Raw genomic sequence first — 23,922 nt, 5'->3', positions numbered from 1 at the left:
CTGCAGCATTCAGGATGGATTGGAGAGGAGAGGGTTTGGTAAGAGGGAGACCGATTAGTACAGAGTTACAATAGTCCAGACGAGAATGAATAAGAGAAACAGTAAGAGTTTTTGCAGAGTCGAAAGTAAGAACGAGTGCATCCATTTTCAAATTTTCCAGAGATACGAGCCTTCGCTCGGGTTGATTTGTTGTTGTATGATGCGAGCAGACATCTGAGTTACAAGCGAGTGTCCCAAGAAAGTGAGGTTTCCCTGTCAGGTGCACTTTTGACCTTTTCTTGTGAATAATTTTCCTGGGGTGGAATCCATATTTAGCACTGCATGCTGATGACACTGTGCTGTACCTAGGATAATGGTTATTTTTTGGTTTATGCTTCTGCTATTTTACCTGTGGCGGTACGTTTTTTCACAAGTGCAGCAAGGTATAGTATTCTGCACTATTATGTGCACTCCCCGACTCTTTGGAGTGTAAGCTTTATGGCTCAATATTTGCTATATTTATATGTGGCCATTTGCATGCTTATGATGTTTTGATCGACATTTCTTACTTTTTTTATATTGTTATGGCACCCAAAAAAACAACAATTCTGGAGCTTTGATTTTTTTTTCTCGTTACGCTGTTTAACGATCAGATTCATCTATTTCATATTTTGATAGTTTGGACTTTTACAAAGGCAGCAATATCAAATATGCGCATTATTTCCTAATTTTTTTAATTGGGAGGGGGGGAGAGGATGGGTATTTGAAATATATATATATTTTTTTTTTTTATTTAAACTTTTCACTGTATTTGTTAGTCCCCTTAGGGGACTTGAATCTACGATCCTCTGATCGCTTGTGCTATATACAGCAATGGAATAGCTGAACCTGGGCTGATATGGCAATCTTGATCACATCAAGGGCCAGCCGATGGACGCACAGAACACCACGTCCCCTTGCCTGCGCACGTTAAATGTCAGAGATTAACAGCATTGTTTGAAAAGTTAGCAGCCGCAGACAAATGTGTTAAGAGGCAGATGATGGCCAATTACATCAGCCATCATCTGCCGACAAAAATGCGAGCTCAGCGAAAGGAAGACGGCATATGACATAACTGTAAGTCATATGTCATCAAGAAATTAAGTATTCTAATCTCTAACAGCGGTGGTCGGTTTCCAAGGCAATGAGCTGTACACAAAAGAAAAAAGTTATATCTTTAGAACGGCTGAAAATTTTAATAAGCAGTAAATTGTAAAATTGCTTGCGTTTACAAGATCTAGTCGACATTACCTAGAACGGGCATTTCGGTCCCTCACACAGTGTGTGATTTCAGCAGACTTATTTATTATAGTAAAAAATAATGCTGTGGTCCAACGAGTATAGAGAAACAATCAGGACAGAACACAGCCTGCCTGGATCTGCATTTCCCAGAGATGTTTGGATCTTGCCGGAGTAAAGCGCGCACCGCGGAGAGCTCCTGTCAGAGCGTTAATCTGATGTGGTGTGTGAGAGTCACTGGTGCTTATTATTGTACTGTGATTAGAAAGTCTGAAGAAAATCTTGTTTTTTCTCAGATTACAAAAATCAAGACAAAACTGCGGCGCAATTTCAGACCGTGGGAGATAATAAAATCTTCAGTCATGCAGTTCAGAAGACCCCGCGCGCAACGAAGCCTCGGCTAATTTCAGAAGGTTTAAGAATGCCATGATTGATAGCGAATTTTAAATGAGGTTACAAAAGGCATTACTATAATGTCACACCAATTAAGTTAGATGGAAAGATAATGAAGGCTTTTATTTCAGCCGATCAATCCTATCGAGATTACACCCGACGACTTTCCATTGCTTTGATAAGCGAATATTTGATATCAAAATAAGACGTTCAACGGAGGAGAAATAAAGGCTGTGCATTAACGCGGTCAGTGAAGGTCAAAACACAGATATTTACGGAAAAACAAGATAAAATCATACCGAACCCTCAAAAGTAACGGTGGTCTTCAGATGTTCTCCGAACAAGTAGTTAAGAGTCCATTTATCAGTTTCTTATTTGGAAAGGGTGAGTGACAACCAATATGGAAAACATTACATTTCCTACAGGGGTTGTCAGTCACCCTTCACATATTTTGCCGGCTTCAGTTAGTTACAAAAACACAAACTGGCTTTACGCTTCCTACCCAGGTCCAGGGCTGCGTTTCTGCTGCTGCTCCCGATGTCTACAGCGATAATATCACAGGACAGCACCGCAGCCATTAACTAAACACAGTGGCTAAGCCCGCGCTGACGGTATGAGCCGCTGAGCTCATTGATTTGGCTGCAGTGCTGTTGACTAGTGATAAGCGAATGTGGTGTTATCATATAAGGTGTTATCTGAGCATGCTCGTGTGCTAACCGAGTGTGCTGAGTGTCTTCGGCGTGCTCGAAAAATATGTTTGAGTCCCCGCGCCTGCATGTCTCGCAGTTGTTCAGCACATCCACAGATTGCCTAACAAACAGGCAATCCCTGCATGTGTTGCGTTTGTCAAACAGAGACAAGGCGACGCTGGGACCCAAACATAGTTTTCGAGCACGCCAAAGACACTCGGCACACTCGGTTAGCACACGAGCATGCCGAAGACACTGTTAGCACAAAAGCGATTTTTTTTCCCTGCACAGTGGCACGGCATGCCTACCTAGCTGCGCAAGAAACTGCAGCTTGCACAAAATAAGTTTTAATGGCGCGCCCCATATTATAGTTCACCCACAAATGCCTGCATTCGGCCCATTTCTAAATGACAATCTGGTAATTTTCTTAAAAATTAATCATTTCTGCGTCCAAACCGAGGCAGCTACTTCAAGAGACGATTGACTACGATCAAGCAGGGCTTCCAACAGTGAACCCCATGCCTCCCGCTACCGAGAGGTCTCTAGCTCATGGTAAAGTAAATGACTCTGCTGAATACTGGGTCAACCTTATAATTAGCCGACTCCATTGTAAAAAAAGTGACAAGTCTATTTTATACCGTCTGTGACCAATGAGACATGCTGTAATGCCCGGCAATCCGGGCCCCGCGGGAAAAGCTGAATTAGTGATTCCCTCTCCGTAAACTACTTTTATTATCTGGTCTATTACAAGACAAGATATCCTGTAAATAACTGTGAAGCGCACAATGTTCACCATTTACACGTTCCGCTCATATTTTATTTACATATTCTGCCCTTTTCTCGCTCAGGAGATGTACTGAAAATAGACATCAATGCTACCATCACCTCCAGACATTTAGGAGTTTTATGTCATAAGCACATTCATCAACCCACTACATTAAACATCTTGCAATTTTTCTAGTCGACCTACTGGCTTCAAGTGGTGCATATAGTACTGATGTTACAGGGCACAGACGGAGAGTATCTAAAGTAACGGGAATCTGGAGACAGGGAGGGAGAAATCAGCTAGAGAAAAATTCAAGAAGTCGCCTGATGAAACCTTTGATGATCAAGCGGGAAAAGAAAAAAATATAAAAACTAGCTGAAGAGCCCGGCGCTGCCCGGGCATAGTAACTAACTGTGGTTAGTTATAGCAAATTATAATTATCCTCCATCCCATAGTCTCGTGCCCATATACCCATCATACATATCCACGATCCCATAGTCTCGTGCCCAAATACCCATCATACATATCCTCCATCCCATAGTCGAGTGCCCATATACCCATCACACATCCTCCATCCCATAGTCCCATGCCCATATACCCATCACACATCAACCATCCCATAGTCCCATGCCCATATACCCATCACGCATCCTTCATCTCATAGTCCCATGCCCATATACCCATCATACATATCCTCCATCCCAGTCCCGTGCCCATATACCCATCATACATATCCGCCATCCCATAGTCCCGTGCCCATATACCCATCATACATATCCTCCATCCCATAGTCCAGTGCCCATAAACCCATCACACATCCTCCATCCCATAGTCCCGTGCCCATATACCCGTCATACATATCCTCCATCCCATAGTCCAGTGCCCATATACCCATCACACATCCTCCATCCCATAGTCAACCATTATGACATCATAGTGAGAGGCAGGGCTTGCAACCTATGATGACATCAGCGTCGCCATGGCAACCATTATGACATCATAATGAGGGGCGGGGCTTGATACACACACACTTTTTCCCCCATTATGTAGATAGGGGCAAAATTGTTTGATGAATTGGAACGCGCGGGGTTAAAATTTCACTTAACAACATAGCTTAGGACGCTCTCGGGGTCCAGACGTGTGACTGTGTCAAATTTTGTGGCTGTAGCTGCGACAGTGCAGATGCCAATCCTGGACATACACACACACATACATACACACACTTGAGCTTTATATAATAGATTGTACAACGGATCTGTACCAATCCTATGTTTTATCAATCAAGGGGCAAGTCCCTGGCCGCTAGACCTGAACCCTCCGAACCTTGTCCTCCATGAGACATCCCCAGCACCTTTTTTGGATTTGTAGGCCCGATGCAATGTCATGGGGTCTTCTAACAAAAAAAAGCACCAAGGGATGTAGCTAGGTAGGAGGCGGTTTTCAGGAGTCTGGTCTGACGGCTATGCTACGATGAGACCACTGGGTCAGGGTCCTGCAAATGTTAGACCACTGGGTCAGGGTCCTGCAAATCTTTTTGCTTAACTCAACTGAGTGCTCAGTTATGACTATGGTTTTGCAAGGCAAAGGGTAGGTTCACACGATCAATTTCTCCACAACCGAGAAAAACGGTACGATTTTTCAGAGGTTGATCAGAGTGGCATCAATTTTTTATGCTGCTGGTGACTTTGGCTGACCAGGACCAGGTGTTAGGAAGTTCAATAAGTTCAAGGAACTGTCTTTTACTGAATAATTTGGTGGAAATTATATAAAACAGATAAGGGGTGTATAAGTTCATGAACATTTCTCTTAATACACGGAATATCTTCCTACACTTTTCCTGTAACCTTCCTTACTTTATTATTATTATTATTATTTATATAGCGCCATTAATTCCATGGTGCTGTACATGAGAAGTGGGTTACATACAAAGTTATAGATATCGTTGACAGTAAACAAATTTACGATGACAGACTGGTACAGAGGCGAGAGGACCATGTCCTTGCGGACTTACGTACGTTCTACAGGATAGTGGGGAAGAGACAGAAGGTCGGGGGTGCAGCAGCTCTGGTGGTGATGAGGCGGCAGCTCAGGCGGTGGTGAGGCGGCAGAATGGTTATTGCAGGCTGTAAGCTTTCCTGAAAAGATGGGTTTTCAGGTTCCGTTTGAAGGATCCGAGGGTGGTGGATAATCGGACGTGTTGAGGCATGGAATTCCAGAGGATAGGGGATATTCGGGAGAAATCTTGGAGGCGGTTGTGTGAGGAAAGAATAAGTGTGGAGGAGAGAAGGAGGTCTTGGGAGGATCGAAGATTACATGAGGGAAGATATTGGGAGATTAGTTCAGAGATATAGGGAGGGGAAAGGTTGTGAATGGCTTTGTAGGTCAGTGTTAGTAGTTTGAACTGGATTCGTTGGTGAATTGGGAGCCAGTGAAGGGATTTGCGGAGGGGAGAGACAGGGGAGTAGTGAGGAGAGAGGTGGATTAGTCGGGCAGCAGAGTTGAGGACAGACTGGAGTGGTGCAAGAGAGCTAGTAGGGAGGCCACTGAGGAGAGTGTTGCAGTAGTCAAGGCGGGAGATGATGAGGGCATGTACAAGAGTTTTAGTAGATTGAGGGCTGAGGAAGGGTTCGGATTCTGGAAATATTTTTGAGTTGGAGGCGACAGGAGGTGGCAAGAGTTTGGATGTGTGGTTTGAAGGACAGTGCAGAGTCCGAGAGTTACTCCGAGGCAGCGGATTTCAGGTGCGGGAGAGAGCGTAATGCCGTTTACCATAATAGATAGATCTGGTAGGGAAGATACGCGAGATGGAGGAAAGATAATGAGTTCAGTTTTGTCTACATTGAGTTTTAGGAAGCGAGAGGTGAAAAAGGAGGATATGGCTGATAGACATTCTGGGATTCTGGACAGCAGAGAGGTAGATCTGAGTGTCGTCCGCATACAGATGGTACTGTATATAGGTTCCTTACCTAGTCCTCTGTCTATACCACCACCCAGGAACTTCCGTTGTCCCAAACAACAGTACTATTGTCAGTGAAATTCCTGTACTTCAACCCGCGGTTCCACATCTTTTTCAGATTAGGTGAGCTATGTTGCCTCTATGACCGTTACTCAGCTTCTCTAATGACCGACGCCTTGGAACTACTGCCCAGGGTACGCTCTCCATCTCACACTCCGTCCGTGCTTTGATCCATCCTATTACCTTCTGGACTTGCAAGCTTGGTATTGGGTTGCTAGGTTTCCTGACCCAGGTCTCGTCTCCGGAGAACAACTCGCCCCTTCTGTCACTTTCTCTTGCCGCTTTCCTGGCTCTGGCTATCCATTCCCACAGTGACATCCACGTCACTCGGCTCTGCTTGTCGGACAGACCATAGGTTTGCTTCTGCTGAAGGCTGGGCCTTATCTGATCTCCTGACAGGAACCTCCCTCTTTCCCTTCACTTTAGCCCCTCCTACTCTGGGCTAGTCCAAAGCATTAACCCTAACTCTACCTACTGTCAGGCAAAGCACAACACTGTCGTTAATAACACATATCACGAAACACATCAAGCATTTAAATACATTAAAAACAATACACGTGCCTTTCAGGTGAAAGGAGGGCAACTCTTCCACCTCCTTACACACAGCCCCATAGAATATCAAAGGTACGAGTGCTCTCTCTGAAACATGGATTTTTGTGAGTACTCACTGTAAAATCCTTTTCTCCGAGACGCTCATTGGGGGACACAGGTACATCTGGAGGCTGACACTAGGCAAACAACACAAGGTAAGCTCCTCCCCCGCCGTATACACCCTCGCCCTGATTGCGGGCGGAAACCAGTTTAGTGCAAAAGCAGTAGGAGAACAATAACAATCAGCCTTAATGCAGAAAACAATATGTCTGGCAAGGAAAAACGACCCTGACATTCACAAAAGAAATACACATTAATTAAATAAACAAGAGCCAACTTGGCTTACAGGGTGGGTGCTGTGTCCCCCCAATGAGCGTCTCGGAGAAAAGGATTTTAAGGTGAGTACTCACAAAAATCCATGTTTCTCCTTCGTCTCATTGGGGGACACAGGTACTGTGGGACATCCTAAAGCAGTCCCTGGGTGGAAGATTGACTCACCGATCCAAGCTACATGCACCTCTTGTTTAAAGGTGCTCCACCGCTGCTTGGAGAATCCTTCTACCCAGGCTTGAATGAGAGACTCCCCGGATGAAAGTCTTTACCTGCATATTAGTAGCAATCTTTCGCTGGAAAAGGACGGACAACACCGATATCTGTCTCCTAAGGGAGCTCGGGGCCAGCCCTGAGTCTAGGCCTGATTGAAGAAACGCCAAGATGTTGGGAATAGAGAATGTCAGGGGCGAACGACCCCACTCTCTGCACCACGTGAAAAAAACTTTCCAGGTGTGGTGGTAGATTTTTGCCGAGGTCAGTTTCCTGGCGCTAACCATTGTAGCGACCACCTCATGCTCAAACCCTGCTTGAGTTAGAATCCAAGATTCAATGGCCATGTCGTCAAACACAGGGCCCCCGAGTTCGGGTGGAATATCGGGCCCTGGTGCAGTAGATCTGGGCGGTCTGGCAGTCGCCATGAGACGTCGGTGTGCAGCCGCACAAGATCTGCGTACCATGCCCGACCAGGCCAGTCTGGTGCCAGCAGAATTGCTGGGACCCCCTCTGTTTTGATCTTCCTGATGACCCTCGGAAGCAATGGCAACGGGTGAAACAGGTATGGAAGGCGAAACTGGTTCCATGGTAGGACCAATGCATCCACCCCGAACGCTCATGGGTCTTGCGACCGAGCGACGAACACAGGCACTTTGGCATCCATTCTGGACGCCATCAGATCCACATCCGGTGTTCCTCACCGTTGGCAAATTTGCTGGAAGACCTCAGGGTGCAGGGCCCATTCCCCAGCCACGACCTCTTGTCGGCTGAGGAAGTCCGCTGCCCAAATTTCTATGCCTGGGATGTAGACTGCCGAGATTACCGACTGGTTCTTCTCGGCCCAATGAAGCATATGTGCTATCTCGCGCATGGTTGCCCTGCTGCGCGTGCCCCCCTGATGATTTACATAAGCCACCACCATGGCGTTGTCTGACTGTATCCGAATGGGCCGTCCTGCTAGGAGGTGCTGAAAATGCTGCAGCGCCTGCCAGATCGCTCATATTTCCAACAAGTTGATCGGGAGATGAGCTTCCTGTTGCAACCACTGGCCCTGGGCCGTGTGGTGGCGAAAAACTGCTCCCCAGCCGAGGAGACTGGCGTCGGTCGTGACCACTAGCCAGTGGTCTGTGGGAAACGGTACCCCTGAAGAAGGGAGGATCTGGTCGTCCACCACTAGTGATTGCCTGACCTGAGAGGTCAGCCGGCACCGCTGATCAAGGGTGAACGGGTTCTTGTCCCATGCTGACAAGAGAGTGTGCTGTAGGGGTCGAAGATGAAATTGGGCAAACGGAATTGCTTCCATTGCTGCCACTATCTTCCCTAGCATCCTCATCCCAAACCGAATGGTGTGAGGGACTGGCTGCTGGAGCTTCTGGACTCCTTGCCGGAGCGCTAGGGCTATGTTTCGAGGGAGAATTACCAACCCTTGGGAAGTATCGAAGATCATTCCCAGAAAAGCAATCCTCCGAGCTGGGACCAAAGATGATTTCTTCCTGTTGACCAACCAACCTAAGCGGGAGAGTGTATCCAGCATAATGCTGACATTCTCCTTGCATGCCCGAAATGAGGGACCCTTCACCAAGAGGTCGTCTAAGTATTGCAAGACGACAATGTCCCGCGAGTGTAAGACGGCCATTATGACTGCCATCACCTTTGTGAACACTCTGGGGGCGGTGGCTATCCCGAATGGGAGTGCTGCGAATTGAAAGTGTCGACCATTGATGGCGAACCAAAGAAACTTTTGGTGCGAGGGAAAAATGGGAACGTGCAGGTAGGCATCCTGGATGTCGATCGAGGCTAAGTACTCTCCCTTCTCCATGGCTGATATAACTGAGCGGAGAGATTCTATCCTGAAATGTTTGACCCTGATGAACCTGTTTAGGAGCTTCAGGTCCAAAACCAGTCTGACTGTCCCGTCCTTTTTGGGGACCGCGAACAGATTGGAATAAAAACCCTGAGCTTTCTCGTGCTCTGGTACGGGAACAATGACTCCATTGTTTGGGAGTGAATTGATGGCCCCTAGCAGCGCCTTTGCCCGGGGCTTCACCTTGGGAAGTCGGGAGAGAAAAAACCGTGTTGGAGGGTACCTGATGACCTCTATTTTGTACCCTGAAGTCACCAGTTCCGCGCCACCCATAAGTCGTGTGCTACCTCGACCCAGATATGACGAAAAAAGAGCAGGCGGCCCCCCACCCTGCTGATGTCACCTACCAAGGGCTCCGAGTCATCTGGCTGAGGGTTTCTGGGCCCTGGCTCCTCTCGACCTGGGCTGGCGAGCGTGCATCCTTCCCACCGGAATGGGTCTATATGAGACCTGTCTCTCCCTATCCTGGTTAGAGCGAGGCGCTGCTGCCATCCATCCGGTGTTCCGAAAGGCTCGAAAACGTGTCGGGACCTGGTGAAAAGGCTGTTTCACCTTTTGCTGCGGGAGGAAGCTGCTTTTACCTCCTGTCGCGTCGGAGATGAGCTGATCCAACTTCTCCCCGAACAGGAGGCCCCACTGATAGGGCAAGGAAGTCAAGGACTTCTTGGAAATTGAATCGGCTCGCCAAGTCGTCAACCAGAGGGCTCTCCTAATGGCTACCGCGTTAGCGGCTGCAAATGCTGCACAATTAGCCGCATCCAAAGAAGCATTAATTAAGTAGTATCCAGCCATAGCAATCTGACTTGCAACCTCAGACACCTTCGCAGGTAGGCCTCTATCCTGCAAGGCCTTATTGAAAGACTCTGACCTCGCACAATTTGGCGCTCTGCGCTCGTGGAAAACGGAGCCCTACAAGAAGGGCATGCAGCGTAGAGAAAAGTGTGTGTCTTCCCTTTCCCGGCCATATTGTGCCTGCCAGGCGTTTTATATATGTATAAAAAACTTTTTTTTTTTTTTTTTTACTTCAATAAGAGGCAGGGGTGGGGGAGGAGGGGCCCCCTTGGTGTTTAGTGGCCTCCACAGCGAAGCTGCACTCACCTGACGTGCGTTCCCCGACTGTGCGCCGCAGCCCCAACCCCCTCTGAGCCTCCGTGGGGCAAGCCGACCTCTTCCCTGGTCGCGGCCTACCCCGCACTGAAGCCGGGGCCTGGATTTATCCGGCGCCCGTCCAGGCTCCAAGGGGCGGGCCGCCGGAAATGATGCCGCACGCCGAGGGCGGTACTTCCGCAGCGGCCTAGCACTGACCAAAGCCGGGGACTAAATTTTTCACCACCGCCCGCAGCGGACGCACGCGTCGCAGCGGCGATGATGACGGGGAAAGCGACGCTACTCCTGGCCCCACTATGGAAACGAGGAGGGCCTCAGGGGAACGCACACCGCTGCCTGCTGCTGCCCAGGAGCCCCCCGTACGACCTGTACCTTCAAGTCCACTTCATCCAGACGACTCCAGGTAGGCCCTTCAGGGATCAAGACCAACCAAAACAGGGAGCGGGGGGTGGTGTGGGGATCCTGGATGGTGCAGGCACCCTAACTCCGTCCAGCATCAGCCGAGAAAAGGGACCGTCCGCCTCCTTGCAGCACCTCCGTCTTGCGTTGGTGGAGCAGTGGGGGCAGCTTGGACCGTCTTGTGCCTCTGAATAGCCCATGGTTTCTCTACCTAGGGGTGGTCAGGGCTAGGTCCGGCATCGTGTCCCACGTCGCGGGAAAGGATACGTGGAGGGACGCTCGCACGTGCTCGCCCGTTGTTGGTTTGGGGAAATCGGACCCTTTCATTAGGATCCGTTGCCCCTGTCTCATCTTCTTAGAAAAAAATAAAGAAAAGAAAAAAACAAACTAAAATAACAAATTCTGGGGAAATTGCCCAGATTTGTCCCACGGTGCAGGAAAGGATACGTGGAGACCATACTCGACACGTGCTCGCCCGTTGATGGTTTGGGGAAATCGGACCCTTTCAATAGGATCCGTTGCCCCTGTCTCATCTTCATGGAAAAAAAGTCTGGAGAAAAAAGACCAGACGTGTTCCTCCATAGACACTAAGCAAAAAACTGGCTTCCGCCTGCAATCAGGGCGAGGGTGTATACGGCGGGGGAGGAGCTAACCTTGTGTTGTTTGCCTAGTGTCAGCCTCCAGATGGCAGTAGCATACACCCACAGTACCTGTGTCCCCCAATGAGACGAAGGAGAAAACCATGGATAGCACTCGTACGAGAAAATCAGTTGTGTGCATTAGTTCAAAATGCGATATCTGCAGCATTTGCCCAGTGGGAAAATCCCACGAATTTGTGGAAATATTTGCTTCTGCAAAAACTCCACAGCAAATATGTCCAACGTTGACGTACCCTAAAGGCCACCTGACAAGGGCCGACTTCAACCAACAAATGAGCATTGATCGATATGTAAGGGAATGGACGACAAAAACTATTTAAGGACAAAAACGATGATTCGGTCCCTATAGAGTTTGCATAATATGGCCACCACATGTTCACATGGGCCGATGATAATTTTTTATGCCAGCATAGACAATCAAATTAGCCAACAAAAGACTGTTTTGCTCGTTTGTCGCCATGTTTTCAGTGGCCCATGATCAGAAGCAAAGTTCTTAAGAACGACCCTTATTCTGCCTTCAGGCACGCTGACACGATGTGCAATCCAGCATACAGTATAAACCACAGCTCTGTCTTCCAAAATAAGCAGACTGTTCTCTGTAGTCTAACTTGTTTATTTGTGAAGAGTATAGAACATGCGTGGTAAAACTACAAGGAATACAAATAACATGCATAAGTATTGGGCAGATGATCACAGCTAACACAATCACAGAAGTGTACATTGAGATGCAAACATTACATAGGAATACATTAGTTTATGATTACATTTACTGAGAACAGGCAACTAAAAGGTTAATGACATCTCTTGGCTGCTAGACAGTAAATAACACCTCTCTGAATCACTGCATTGCAAGAAAGATTAAGCTTACCAGATATGCTTTAGCCGGGTAGTGACATAGAGAAGTTGCAGGAAAAACAAAGGTTACACAGGAGGACAAAATAACATGTGCATCCTATGAGATCCACAGAAGCAAAATGGCCCTTCTTCATCCCAGAATACATTGCTTCCTTCCCACAAAGCACTGCTTTAATCCTATAGTGCATTGCTTCTGTAAAAGTCACAGGCTTTATAATGCTATTGAAGACACTGCTATAAATTCAGCCACCAGTAGATGGTGTTATAATTAACCCAGCACATAATAAAACATTCTTTGTCCTATTAAGAGGGCAGAACAACCCTAAGGGCCAGCCTAAATGGGCCGTTAGGGTTGGCAATGACAGCAGGATTAGAGCGACTGGTATATAAAACAAATTACTGAGTCTTACACACAGATGTACACGACAATGCGGAAAATAAAGCCTCCCCCCACTGCTGACGCCACTGCAATGTATAGACGGTTTAGGGTTAGAGAGTGTAACTAATCCAGCAAAGACAGAAATACAAGCTGGAGAGACTCGCACTTGAGTTTTCAGAATCATAAAATTAGTTTGCAAAAGGCAAAAAAAAAAAAAAATAAAATAAAGTGGGGAGGCGAGGAGGGTATTTCTGGTCTGTGGAGGTGGTTGCTAATTGATCCACAGTATAAAGGCCTGCACCTGAAATAAGCTAGATGCCGGTCTCTAAAAAACAAACTATGTTAATTAAAGCCCGAAGGATTTCATTAGACAAATTCATCTTTTTTTATTTATTTATTCTATTTTTTTTTATTTTTTTAAATAAAAGAGGCCCATTTTCAGATTAAGACCTCATAATAAGCTGGCAATTTGATTTACTGGAAACGAGTGTGGATGTTATTAACCTAGATACAGTAAGTGATGTTAGGATGAAATAATACTTAATATTAAATATATCATGTTTGTGTATTTATTCCATACGTTTGCACAGCTTTGTGCGAGAATTTAGATTTTGATATTAAAGGACTACTGCCAAAAAATCATGTCACCCCCCATTTCATAAGATGGGGATAACTTGCTGATGGCTGGGAGCCAAAATGTTGGGACTCCTACTGATCCCAAGAAAGGGGCTCTGCAGTCCTGTCCTGAATGTGAAGTCAATGCTCTTTATTAAACGGCTGATTAAAAAAAAAAAAAAAAAAAAATCACTAGCGTTTTGACCCCCAGTGATCTTGAAGCTCTGCGGCCCCATCCTTAATGGAGTAGAGGTGTGCAAGTTTGGCTTCCGCGCCATTCATTGTCTATGGGACTGCTGAGTACTGTGGTTGGCTACTTGCGGCAGTCACATAGACAATGAATGGAGCAGGAACCAAGCATGTGCCCCTCTGCTCCATTCAGAGCCTCAAGATCTTAGCAGTCAAACTCTGAGGGATTTTTTGGGGGATCAGCCCCTTAATAAGGTGCATGCACTTTCAGTATATATTTCATGACCAAAATATCAAGCACTGCTGGGTTTTCTATGAGTAATTGCCAGAAATCCAAAATTTGCCAGGACTGTCAATTTTCTGAAAACAAAAAGGAACTGTGTTATCTTAAACCCCAAGGAGTGGGCTTTTATGTTCATTTTGTAAAACTAGATTTAAGGGTCTTCTGACATAGGATTTTGGGTGGGCATTAAAAGTGTTATCCATTATTGGACAACCCTTTACTAATGAGCCAACGGGAGTTACTAAAAAAAAAACTATTCTCACCTCTCAGGCTGGGATTATGATCCCAGCAAATCAGCACTAAATAGGGAGGAGCGGCACAGGTCCACATGGACAGTATCAATTTATTTTCCAACACCTGTTGCTTGTATAGTTGCAGCATATTCTGCAGCGCTGTATAGAAATAGTTTTAACTCACATCGGTCAGTAGGAGTTTGGACTTCACAACACAATCAGCATGTCTTCGAGCAGAGACTCTGATTCCAGCGATGTATCATTTATTGAGCTGCTTACTGTAGTTTGGATAAAATCCCTGTATTATCTTCTGCAGATTTAGCAGTTCTCTGAATGCTGAGCTGTGCATAACCCCACCCACACCACTGATTGGCTGCTTTCTGTGGAGGGGGTGTGGTTATAGAGCTCATAAATATTGAGGACTACCTGGCAGCAGCTTTACTAGTCCTCCAGTGACCGTATACTGCTGATTAACATTGATTTTATCAAAACTACAGTATGCAGCCCGGTAAGTGACACTTTGCTGGAATCAAGAGCTCTGCATCATGCTGCTCTCATATTAGGTGGCAAAAATCTTGCCACCGATTCCCTTAAAACTGTGAATTCACATATCACAAGTGGTGTCACTGTAGGGGAGACGTGAAGACGAAGCTATTACAGCACGGTGGCTCAGTGGTTAGCACTGTTGCTTTGCAGCGCTGGGGTTCTGGGTTCAAATCCCACCAAGGACAACATCTGCAAGGAGTTTGTATGTTCTCCCCGTGTTTGTTTGGGTTTCCTCCAGGTTCTTCGGTTTCCTCCAACACTACAAAGACATACTGATAGGGAGTTTAAATTGTAAGCCCCAATGGGGATAGTGATGATCATGTCTGTAAAGTGCTGTGGAATATGATAGCGCTATATAAGTAAATACATAAAAAAGTAAGTCCTGATGAGACGACTCCTGTAAATATATTCACTAATGTGCAATTGTAGAAAAAATACTGAAAAACTTTAAAAACAATAAACTGGTAGGATTTTATCCGATAAAGTAAAAGTTTCCAAAACCTAAATTTACAGTAACCTTCCCTCATCTTACCCAAAAAACCCTATTTTCTTCCAAGCATTGTAATTAGCACTGCAAAGAGAAGGAAACTTTGAGATCAGCCTCATAAATCACTTCCATCCTCAAAGCTGAGGAAATATGCTTTTCTTCAAAAACTATTGTTGTTAATGATGTATGACAACAAACATGGCATCAATATTCATTAACATGACTCTGCGAGGCGCAAGCTCCCAACGTGTGACTGCAGCGATTTGTTCCCAAGTTACCTGAAGTCTGAAAGTTTAATTTGCGTGGAGCAAAAGAGCGAGAAAAGTATAAAAAAAAACCAAGAGAAAGTCTAATGTGTATGTAAGTAATGACCCGATACAGCACATAACTCAGGGACCAGTACCTACCAGGGTATCCGGAGATAACAATACTTTAGAGTGTGGTCTCTACGATCGCTACAAGAGCGGACATGGAATAATGCAGCTCCTTCTCCCTCTACCAGGAGGAAGTCTCAGCACGATCTTAGGCTTCACTGAAAGCCTGAAATACATCAAGTCATCTGCAAGTAGCAAACTCTTCTCTAAAACTATGGAAACTTCCTAGTATAACGGTGGCCGTACGCCCAAGACAGCTCTAGACAGAATACTAACTTGGCCGAAAGCTATCCAACCCCTTCAAAGTGCAGATCATGCATGTGTTCTCAACAGGGAGCGGGAATAAGAATCAAGCAACAGCTAAAGGTCAAAGTTGGCTGTGTGTCCCTGCTACAAAGCAGCACAATGCAATTAATGGAGTCGCATTGCATTGTTTTTTGAGACTTGCTTGTCGCAGTGTCTTCATGGTCTGCAGTCGCTGCAAGCAAGTTGCAAAAAGTTTAACCGCATCCGATTTTGCGTTACTTGCTTGTAGCGGCAACCTTTGGCACAAAATGCAACCCCATTCACATGTGTTGCGCTGCAATGTAGCCGCTACACAGTGAACTTTGGCAATGCGACAACTGTAGTAGCCAAAGTTGTCATGTTGCCCTAGCCTAAATGATACCTACAGTTATTATAATTTTCTAACATGTGACAGGGGAAGGGTCTGGGTCCATAGATCCACATCAATCACTCCATTCATTTGTGACATGTTTGTTGCTCAGGAATAAACAGTACGAGTCCATATAGAGAGCGGTGTAAGATAGCATAGCATGTCTATGAGCCTCTACACATGCTCTGGAGAAAGAAATGGGACAACTGAATGCTTGGTTGGTCTTGCAGAAATTACCCTGTTCAGCTTAAATTAATCTAGAGTATACGGGCACATTAAAGCATATGTCCAACTTCACAAGGACGCTTTAACTTATGCTTAACTGGGAAATTTCTGCAAGACCAACTAAGCATCCAGTTTTTTTTACATGTTAGTGGTTACTTTCAGTTAATGAAACTGCAATATGCTTCAGCCTGTAATGTTCATTTCTTCATTCATTTTCATAACCCCTGATATGCAGTTTGCAGCTTGAACCAAGGGTCAGATTTTTCTCTTGTAGGAGTATCTCTTACAGTAATATAGGCTGGATGTGGTGTCTGTCTCTCTCCCAGTAATATAGGCTGGATATGAGGTCTGTCTCTCCTAGCAATATAGGCTGAATGCGAGGTCCGTGTCTGTCCCAGTAATATAGGTTGGATAGTCTGTGTCTATCCCAGTAATATAGGCTGGATAGTCTGTATCTATCCCAGTAATATAGGCTGGATGTGGGGTCTGTGTCTCTCCCAGTAATATAGGCTTGATGTGGGGTCTGTCTATCCCAGTAATATAGGCTGGATGTGGGGACTGTGTCTCTCCCAGTAATATAGACTGGATGTGGGGTCTGTGTCTCTCCCAGCAATATAGGCTGGATGTGGGGTCTGTGTCTCTCCCAGTAATATAGGCTGGATGTGGGGTCTGTGTCTCTCCCAGTAATATAGGCTGGATGTGGGGTCTGTGTCTCTCCCAGTAATATAGGCTGGATGTGGGGACTGTGTCTCTCCCACTAATATAGGCTGGATGTGGTGTCTGTGTCTCTCCCAGCAATATAGGCTGGATGTGGGGTCTGTGTCTCTCCCAGCAATACAGGCTGGATGTGGGGTCTGTGACTCCCCCAGTAATACAGGCTGGATGTGAGCTCTATTTGAACTGAACTGTTTGCATCCAGGGTATTCTTCTCTTCACTGCTCATATTTCAGCACAGCTTGTATTCTGTACTTATTGTCAAGGGTTTACCACAACAGAGAGGAGCCAGAAGACCGCAGCGTCCAATTTCTTCTACTCCTGCACTCTTTAGAAGCACTTCACCTTGAATGGTGTAAGTTTATTTTAGCAGTGCAGAGATTAATCTGCTCAGTTGAGAGCTCCTGGAAGCTTTCCTACGTTAAGGCTCTCAGCTGTGCATCATTATCCACTCAAATCTCTTATATAATCTGGACCTGGCTAGCACGCATTGTCCTAGAGATCGCTTATGCTGCATGGTTGGAGGTTGTTGGTGGTGGTTTTTGGAGAAGGTGCTTGGTGGATTTATCTGAGACTGTTGCTATGTTTTGAGAGTGTGATAATTCCCTTTCTTCTCCTACTATGGTTTAACCCCATCCTCCACTCCTCGAAGTTTACCTGTGTTGGTTAGGTGTGTATATTTGTATGACTGGTATTTCCCTTTATCCCTGTACATATTAGCTTGTTAGTCTGGTTGGTGTATTACGGTAAAATACTATTTTCCTCTTCCCTGGGTGGGAGGGCTACAGACTGAGGGCGGATTCATGAGCTAAGGCAAGGTACGTGGCCCTGGCGTCTTCAACATCAGAAGTAATCCAGAGAGCAGGGCAAACTAGGGTGCTCCTAGAGTTAGGGACAGCCGACAACAGAGTTGTGACACTTATTTCCTCTTTGTCTGTTTTACTTCTTGTTTACATGCTGTTTTTCTCTGCTTTCTATAAAACTTTAGACATTTTCCCCTCTCTCCACTGTTTATCTGAGTATCATCTCCTCACTTCTGCTATCTCTAACACAAAAAAGTAAAAAAGTGAGGGGTGAACAGAGAGCTGTCTGGAGTAGGAGTGCTGACAAACTCTTTATCTTTTTTGCTGGAGAAGTTTTGGAGGCCCATTGCAGCAGCAAAACGGTACAACGTTTTTGCTAAAAATGATTTAGAAAGTTGCTTAACTTTGCATTTAGAAAGAGAAAAACAAAAATGTGTTAAGGTGTACATAACTATTAAAAGGAGTCGGCCACCCCAAAACACTAATTGATCCACTCACACATATATGGAGGTGACTTGCCTCTACAAAAATTAGACATGTAGTATAGATTTTAGTGGTTTCGTTAGAAAGATGAGAGTGCACATGGACACAGCAGGAGTCGGTCCGCCGCTCACACAGTGTGTGCAGTACAGTAACGAACTGTGACTGCGGACAGAAGACAGTAACTACATAGCACACTGACACTTTTCAGTTTTGTGCAGCTGGGGTGCTGCAGTCAGTGTGCTTTCTTATCACAGGCTCCTGTCTGGCTTCAGCACTGTACTGCAGACAGGAGCCAGCGATGAGAGACCGCATTGCTACTGATCAGTGCCTGGTTCTTGTAGTGTCAGTGTGCAGACGAAGAGCCGCAGGAAGTGCTGTCAATCAAGACATGCCAGAGTGCTTGGAGTACAAATTGAGGGTTTATTCTGGCAACTAAATCACTAAAATCTATACTGCAGGCATGAGTTTTATAAATGCCAAGACCCCCTACATACTTGTGTAAGAGGAGTTTTGGGGGACTCCCTCCTAGCTCTGCAGATGCTCTCCCCCAACAGGACCGGACTCCTCTCTATTCCTTATATGAACAAACCTATGATTTTAATGGGCAGCATGTCCATTTTTCCTGCTTCGTTAGACGACCTTTTCTTTGTTAGGGGGTTATCCGATTTAGCCAGTTCCTCTTATGTTATCGGATTTACTGCCGTCAGACAATCCACCATAGTCTAATGCTGTATTTCATTGTTCACATCCTCTTTGCAATTTAGGAAAAGGAACGACCAAATTACTGATCTTCAATGATAACTTGTGCCTTCGATATTTTGAACTGCACGGCATGACAGAGACAGAAGTGTACATATATACCCCATCTACCTCTCTCTACGCCATGGTAATGTATGCAGCGTCCTTCAGCAATGCATATATCACCTTGGCACAGATAGAATGGCGCATGAGACATCAAGGTTATGGATCTTGCAGCACACCAGCTAAATCCTAACCTATATTACATTCTGGAGAGCAGTGCAATTAAGGTCTTGGCAACATTGTACAATTTTAATTGGGAAGCGGAATAAATAAAACATCAAACAAAATAAGGGAGGGGGTGACGGTATATAGTCATGTGCACAGTTTGCAGGAATAAACAGGGTTTTTTTTTCCTCCTAAAATTAACATAATAATAAAATATGAAACCTGTAAAAACTGCTCATCAGTACATTATTCTTCAGATGCATCCCTTATCTTTGCTGATGTGTAATTGAGAACAGGAGCACTTAATAATGCTTGGTGCATAAAAAATATATATATACTATAGAATGGTGTTTACTGGTGCAGAAAAGCCGCCATAAATCTTATTGTCAACCAGTGCATGTAGAATCAGCTGGTTGTGTGCAGTCGTTTTACACGTGTGCATACATATATCTATGCTAGGGACACCGAGCAGTTATCATCACCATGGACAATTGCAGAAAACATGCACATGCAAAAACATTGCATGAGTTGATCAGTTTGCAAACCCTATGGATTGCATTATTTATGGGGTCAGACAAGATTAAAGGGCAAGACGGCAGTTCACAAGGGATGCACAGCTCTTAGGGTAAGGAGCTGAGTGGCTTTTGTGCCCAGGCTTCCTCACCGCACCCTGGTCCCTCGCCCAGGGCCCCGCCGCACTCTGGTCCCTCGCCCAGGGCCCCGCCGCACTCTGGTCCCTCGCCCAGGGCCCCGCCGCACTCTGGTCCCTCGCCCAGGGCCCCGCCGCACTCTGGTCCCTCGCCCAGGGCCCCGCCGCACTCTGGTCCCTCGCCCAGGGCCCCGCCGCACTCTGGTCCCTCGCCCAGGGCCCCGCCGCACTCTGGTCCCTCGCCCAGGGCCCCGCCGCACTCTGGTCCCTCGCCCAGGGCCCCGCCGCACTCTGGTCCCTCGCCCAGGGCCCCGCCGCACTCTGGTCCCTCGCCCAGGGCCCCGCTGCACTCTGGTCCCTCGCCCAGGGCCCCGCCGCACTCTGGTCCCTCGCCCAGGGCCCCGCCGCACTCTGGTCCCTCGTCCAGGGCCCCGCCGCACTCTCGTCCCTCGCCCAGGGCCCCGCCGCACTCTCGTCCCTCGCCCAGGGCCCCGCCGCACTCTGGTCCCTCGCCCAGGGCCCCGCCGCACTCTGGTCCCTCGCCCAGGGCCCCGCCGCACTCTGGTCCCTCGCCCAGGGCCCCGCCGCACTCTGGTCCCTCGCCCAGGGCCCCGCCGCACTCTGGTCCCTCGCCCAGGGCCCCGCCGCACTCTGGTCCCTCGTCCAGGGCCCCGCCGCACTCTGGTCCCTCGTCCAGGGCCCCGCCGCACTCTGGTCCCTCGCCCAGGGCCCCACGTTCTTAGGCTGTCCCTCTGTATAGTTAAAGCCATCTGCCAGTGTGCGAGCACAGAGACTATCAGGAAGGCTGCACTACTAAACTCATTAGGGGTTACACTGAGCTGGAACAGGAAAGCAAGCAGCTGTAGTTCGCTGTGGCAGGTGGGCGGAAATTATTCTCACGTTACAAACAAAATATGAAGATGAGCAAAAGAAAAAAAAACAAAAAACAACAAAATATAACACAATAGGAAGAATTTTACCCATCTACATTCCATTCCAAATATTTGCCCTAGTTTCCTGTATGTGGAAATTTTATTACATTTTATTAAAATCATTATTTTTAAGATTTTTAGATCGAAGCGCTCATTGTTTAGATTAAATGTCAGAGAGTGAGCTGTAATCATTGGCTGCCGATACAAGAGACGGCGACCAAGATTACACGTCATAAGGTACACGAGCGCAGCCTCAAAATGTGATCAGGAGGATTTCCATTCATTGGCAGCAAACAGTGCCCTAGAAAAAGTATAGTGCAACAGTGCAAAACTAATCATTATACAGGAATACCATAGACTCGAATATAAGCCGACCTGAGTATAAGCCCAGGCACCTTATGTTACCACTAAAAACTGGGAAAACTTATTGACTTGAGTATAAGCCGGGTATGCATTGTCCCATCATCCCTATCCTTGAATGACTGTCCACCATCCCTATCCTTGAATGCATGGCTCCATCCATATCCTTGTATGCATGGTTCCATCCTTATCCTGGTATGATTGACTCCCATTAAAAAACATTGAAAAAAAAATACCATCCTACTTACCTTCCTGCGCTCCCTCGCAGCGTCTTGTTCCGGTGCTAGCAGCTGCTTTATGCTTGGAAGCAGCACGTGGCAGGAGAGTCATGCGCTGCTCACAAACCAAGCACAGCTGCAGGAATACTCACTGCTCCCCACGTGGGAACTATGGAAGGCAGGGAGTATTCATTGCTATTAAGTAGCGCACACAGTGTCCGCCGCCAGGCGGTCACGTGTGCCGCTACTTAAGAGAAATGAATATTCACCTCTCTCCACGCCCATGGGAGTGGAGAGAGGTGAATATTCAATTCTCTTAAGTATCAGGCACACGTGACAACCCGGCCGCTGCAGGAGCCGGCCGCTGCAGGAGCCGGCCGCTGCAGGAGCCGGCTGCTGCAGTTGACACTGGGCGCTATTACAGAGAAATGAATATTCATTGTCAGTGCAGTGAATATTCATTTCTCTTTCGCAGCAGGCACAGTGTCAGCCGCAGCAGTCGGCACCTGCCTCCTGTGACCCACCGCTCCCCCTCCATTTTCTGGACACCTCACTCGAGTATAAGCTGAAGTGGGGGTGTTTTTTAGCACAAAAAAATATGCTGAAAAACTCGGCTTATACTCGAGTATATGCGGTATATAACAAACTTGTTAATTAATCCCTACAGCCATATTTTACATGGTTGCAGTTTGTACGACTACATTATGAGAGAATTTCCGCTTAGTTACTGAGGTCTGTACTCACTTGTTTTGCATCATGTTCATTATAACCCAGTCTGACGGATACACGTTCTTCCCAATGAGGTTCTTAAACATGATAAACGTTTCCATAAGAAAGTCCTAAGAAACAAAAAACAGAAGGCAAAATGTTTCAGTACGTGACCGCCTTCGAGCCACACAGACAATAACCTTCCAGGCGGTCTTGGTTTTAACTCTGCAATCATGTTCTAAAATGTAACAGGATAGTAGAGCAGCTGTGGGAGCCCCAGGGAAGTTGCTGTCAGACACAGCCAGACTCCCCATAGAGAAGGCAGTTTGCTGAATACACTGCTCTACACTTTCTGATCGCTGTATACATAGCGCTAAACAAAGCGCTGTCTATTCCGCATATAGGTCCTACTCTGGATCCAGCGGTCACATGATTGATAGGTATAGGAAGGGACCAGGAGCTGCAGGGTCACAGGAGACCTAGTTAACTGTTCTATGCAGCCAGGCAGCTGAATTTTCCCCTGTAACTGAGGCTAATATACTAACTACAGTTACAGAAGAAATCTGTGAAAAAAAATTTAGGTTTTTAAATGTGTGTTTACATGTGCATATTGTGTGTGTATATTTTATATGAAATAAATGAAAAATTCATAAAAAAAGTTTTAAAATAGTTACTGCCAATACACAAAAATTCCTTTTCGTAGCTCTGACATCATTAAAAAAAAATAAATGTTCAATATATAAAAATAATTGTTATGGAACAGAAAACAATTTAAAAAGTTATTTCATTGGTCCTTTGAGTTCATCTAAAAAAAATTTGAAAAATCATAAATTTCCTTTATTTTACTAATTATCGCAATTACGCAACACACAAAAAAGATGAACAAATTGTATTAATATTGGAATGCATGTATGGAAAAAAACAAAATGTGACTGGTCAGTAATGGGGGGGTAAATGACCCGATCTTGGTTTTTTCCAAATTTTCAATTTAGGTAAGAAAAAAATACTTAAGTTCCACAGCATTTCTTAACCCACATGGGTTCGAAAAGTCATGCCTTGTGATGAACAAACGTGCTGGGATGCGGTGTTATCTGAGCATGCTCGGGTGCTAACCGAGTGTCTTCGGCGTGCTCGAATAAAATGTCTGCGCAGTCCTCGCAGCAGCCGCATGTCTTGTGGCTGTTCTACAGCTGTAACACATGCAAGTATTGCCTGTTTGTTAGGTCGGGATCACACATGCAGGAAACACGGCCGAGTCTCGCATGTTAATACCCGGAACTGCCGCCGGCACTCGGATCGGAGCGTGCGGCCGCATAGCAATACATGGAGCCGCATGCTCCGCTCCCGGGTGCCGGCAGCAGTGCTGGGTATTAACAAGCGAGACTTGGCCGTGTTTCTTGCATGTGTGATCCCGGCCTTAGACATGAATACACGGAGACTCAAACATATTATCCGACCACATTGAAGTCACTTGGTTAGCACACGAGCATGCTCGCTCATCACTAGGACTCGTGTGTACGCTTTCTTTGAACTGTTAAAAGCAGCAGATTTTCTGCCAAACCCTGTAACAAAAAATACAAAAAAACTGAGCATTTGGTCAACTTGGGAATATGACCTAAAAACTACAAAAAGGAAACTCACCACAACATCAGTTCTCATTTTCCCAAAGGTCTTGATAAGGTGGCCATAGTGGTAATCTTCCATTTGCCTTAATATGGCCGTCATGGAGGCAACAAAATTTCCCTAAAAGAAGAAACCAAATAAAAAGTTACACGATCCAACTTATACTTTTATTGAGAAAACTAAAATATATGGAATTAAAAAAAAAAAGTATATTATTCATAGGTGTTGTGTACTTAGGATCGCTATTAGTATTTCGCTTTGTTTCCTTCCCGAATAGTACAGCTTAGCGGGATCCCTGCATTGAACACTGAGAAAGAGATCGGAACTCGGTCTTCCTT

General features: G+C 46.2%; 1 protein-coding gene across 1 annotated transcript in view; it reads right to left on the bottom strand.

The window, feature by feature from the left end:
* The window catches only part of DOCK1 (dedicator of cytokinesis 1), a 495,500-nt gene that overhangs the window by 114,459 nt on the left and 357,119 nt on the right, over nt 1-23,922 (bottom strand). Inside the window, exons 28-29 of the mRNA XM_073546335.1 lie at nt 23,603-23,704; nt 21,998-22,092 (exon numbers count right to left, since the gene is read on the bottom strand). Coding sequence (XP_073402436.1) covers nt 21,998-22,092; nt 23,603-23,704 — 197 coding nt within the window. The remainder of the gene's footprint in view (nt 1-21,997; nt 22,093-23,602; nt 23,705-23,922) is intronic.

The sequence above is a fragment of the Dendrobates tinctorius genome, unplaced genomic scaffold (assembly GCF_039654945.1).
Source record: "Dendrobates tinctorius isolate UK_male_01 unplaced genomic scaffold, ASM3965494v1 ptg000147l, whole genome shotgun sequence".
NCBI lineage: Eukaryota > Metazoa > Chordata > Amphibia > Anura > Dendrobatidae > Dendrobates > Dendrobates tinctorius.
The sequence above is the reverse complement of the archived record's forward strand: the minus strand, read 5'-3'. Positions and strand labels throughout refer to the sequence as shown.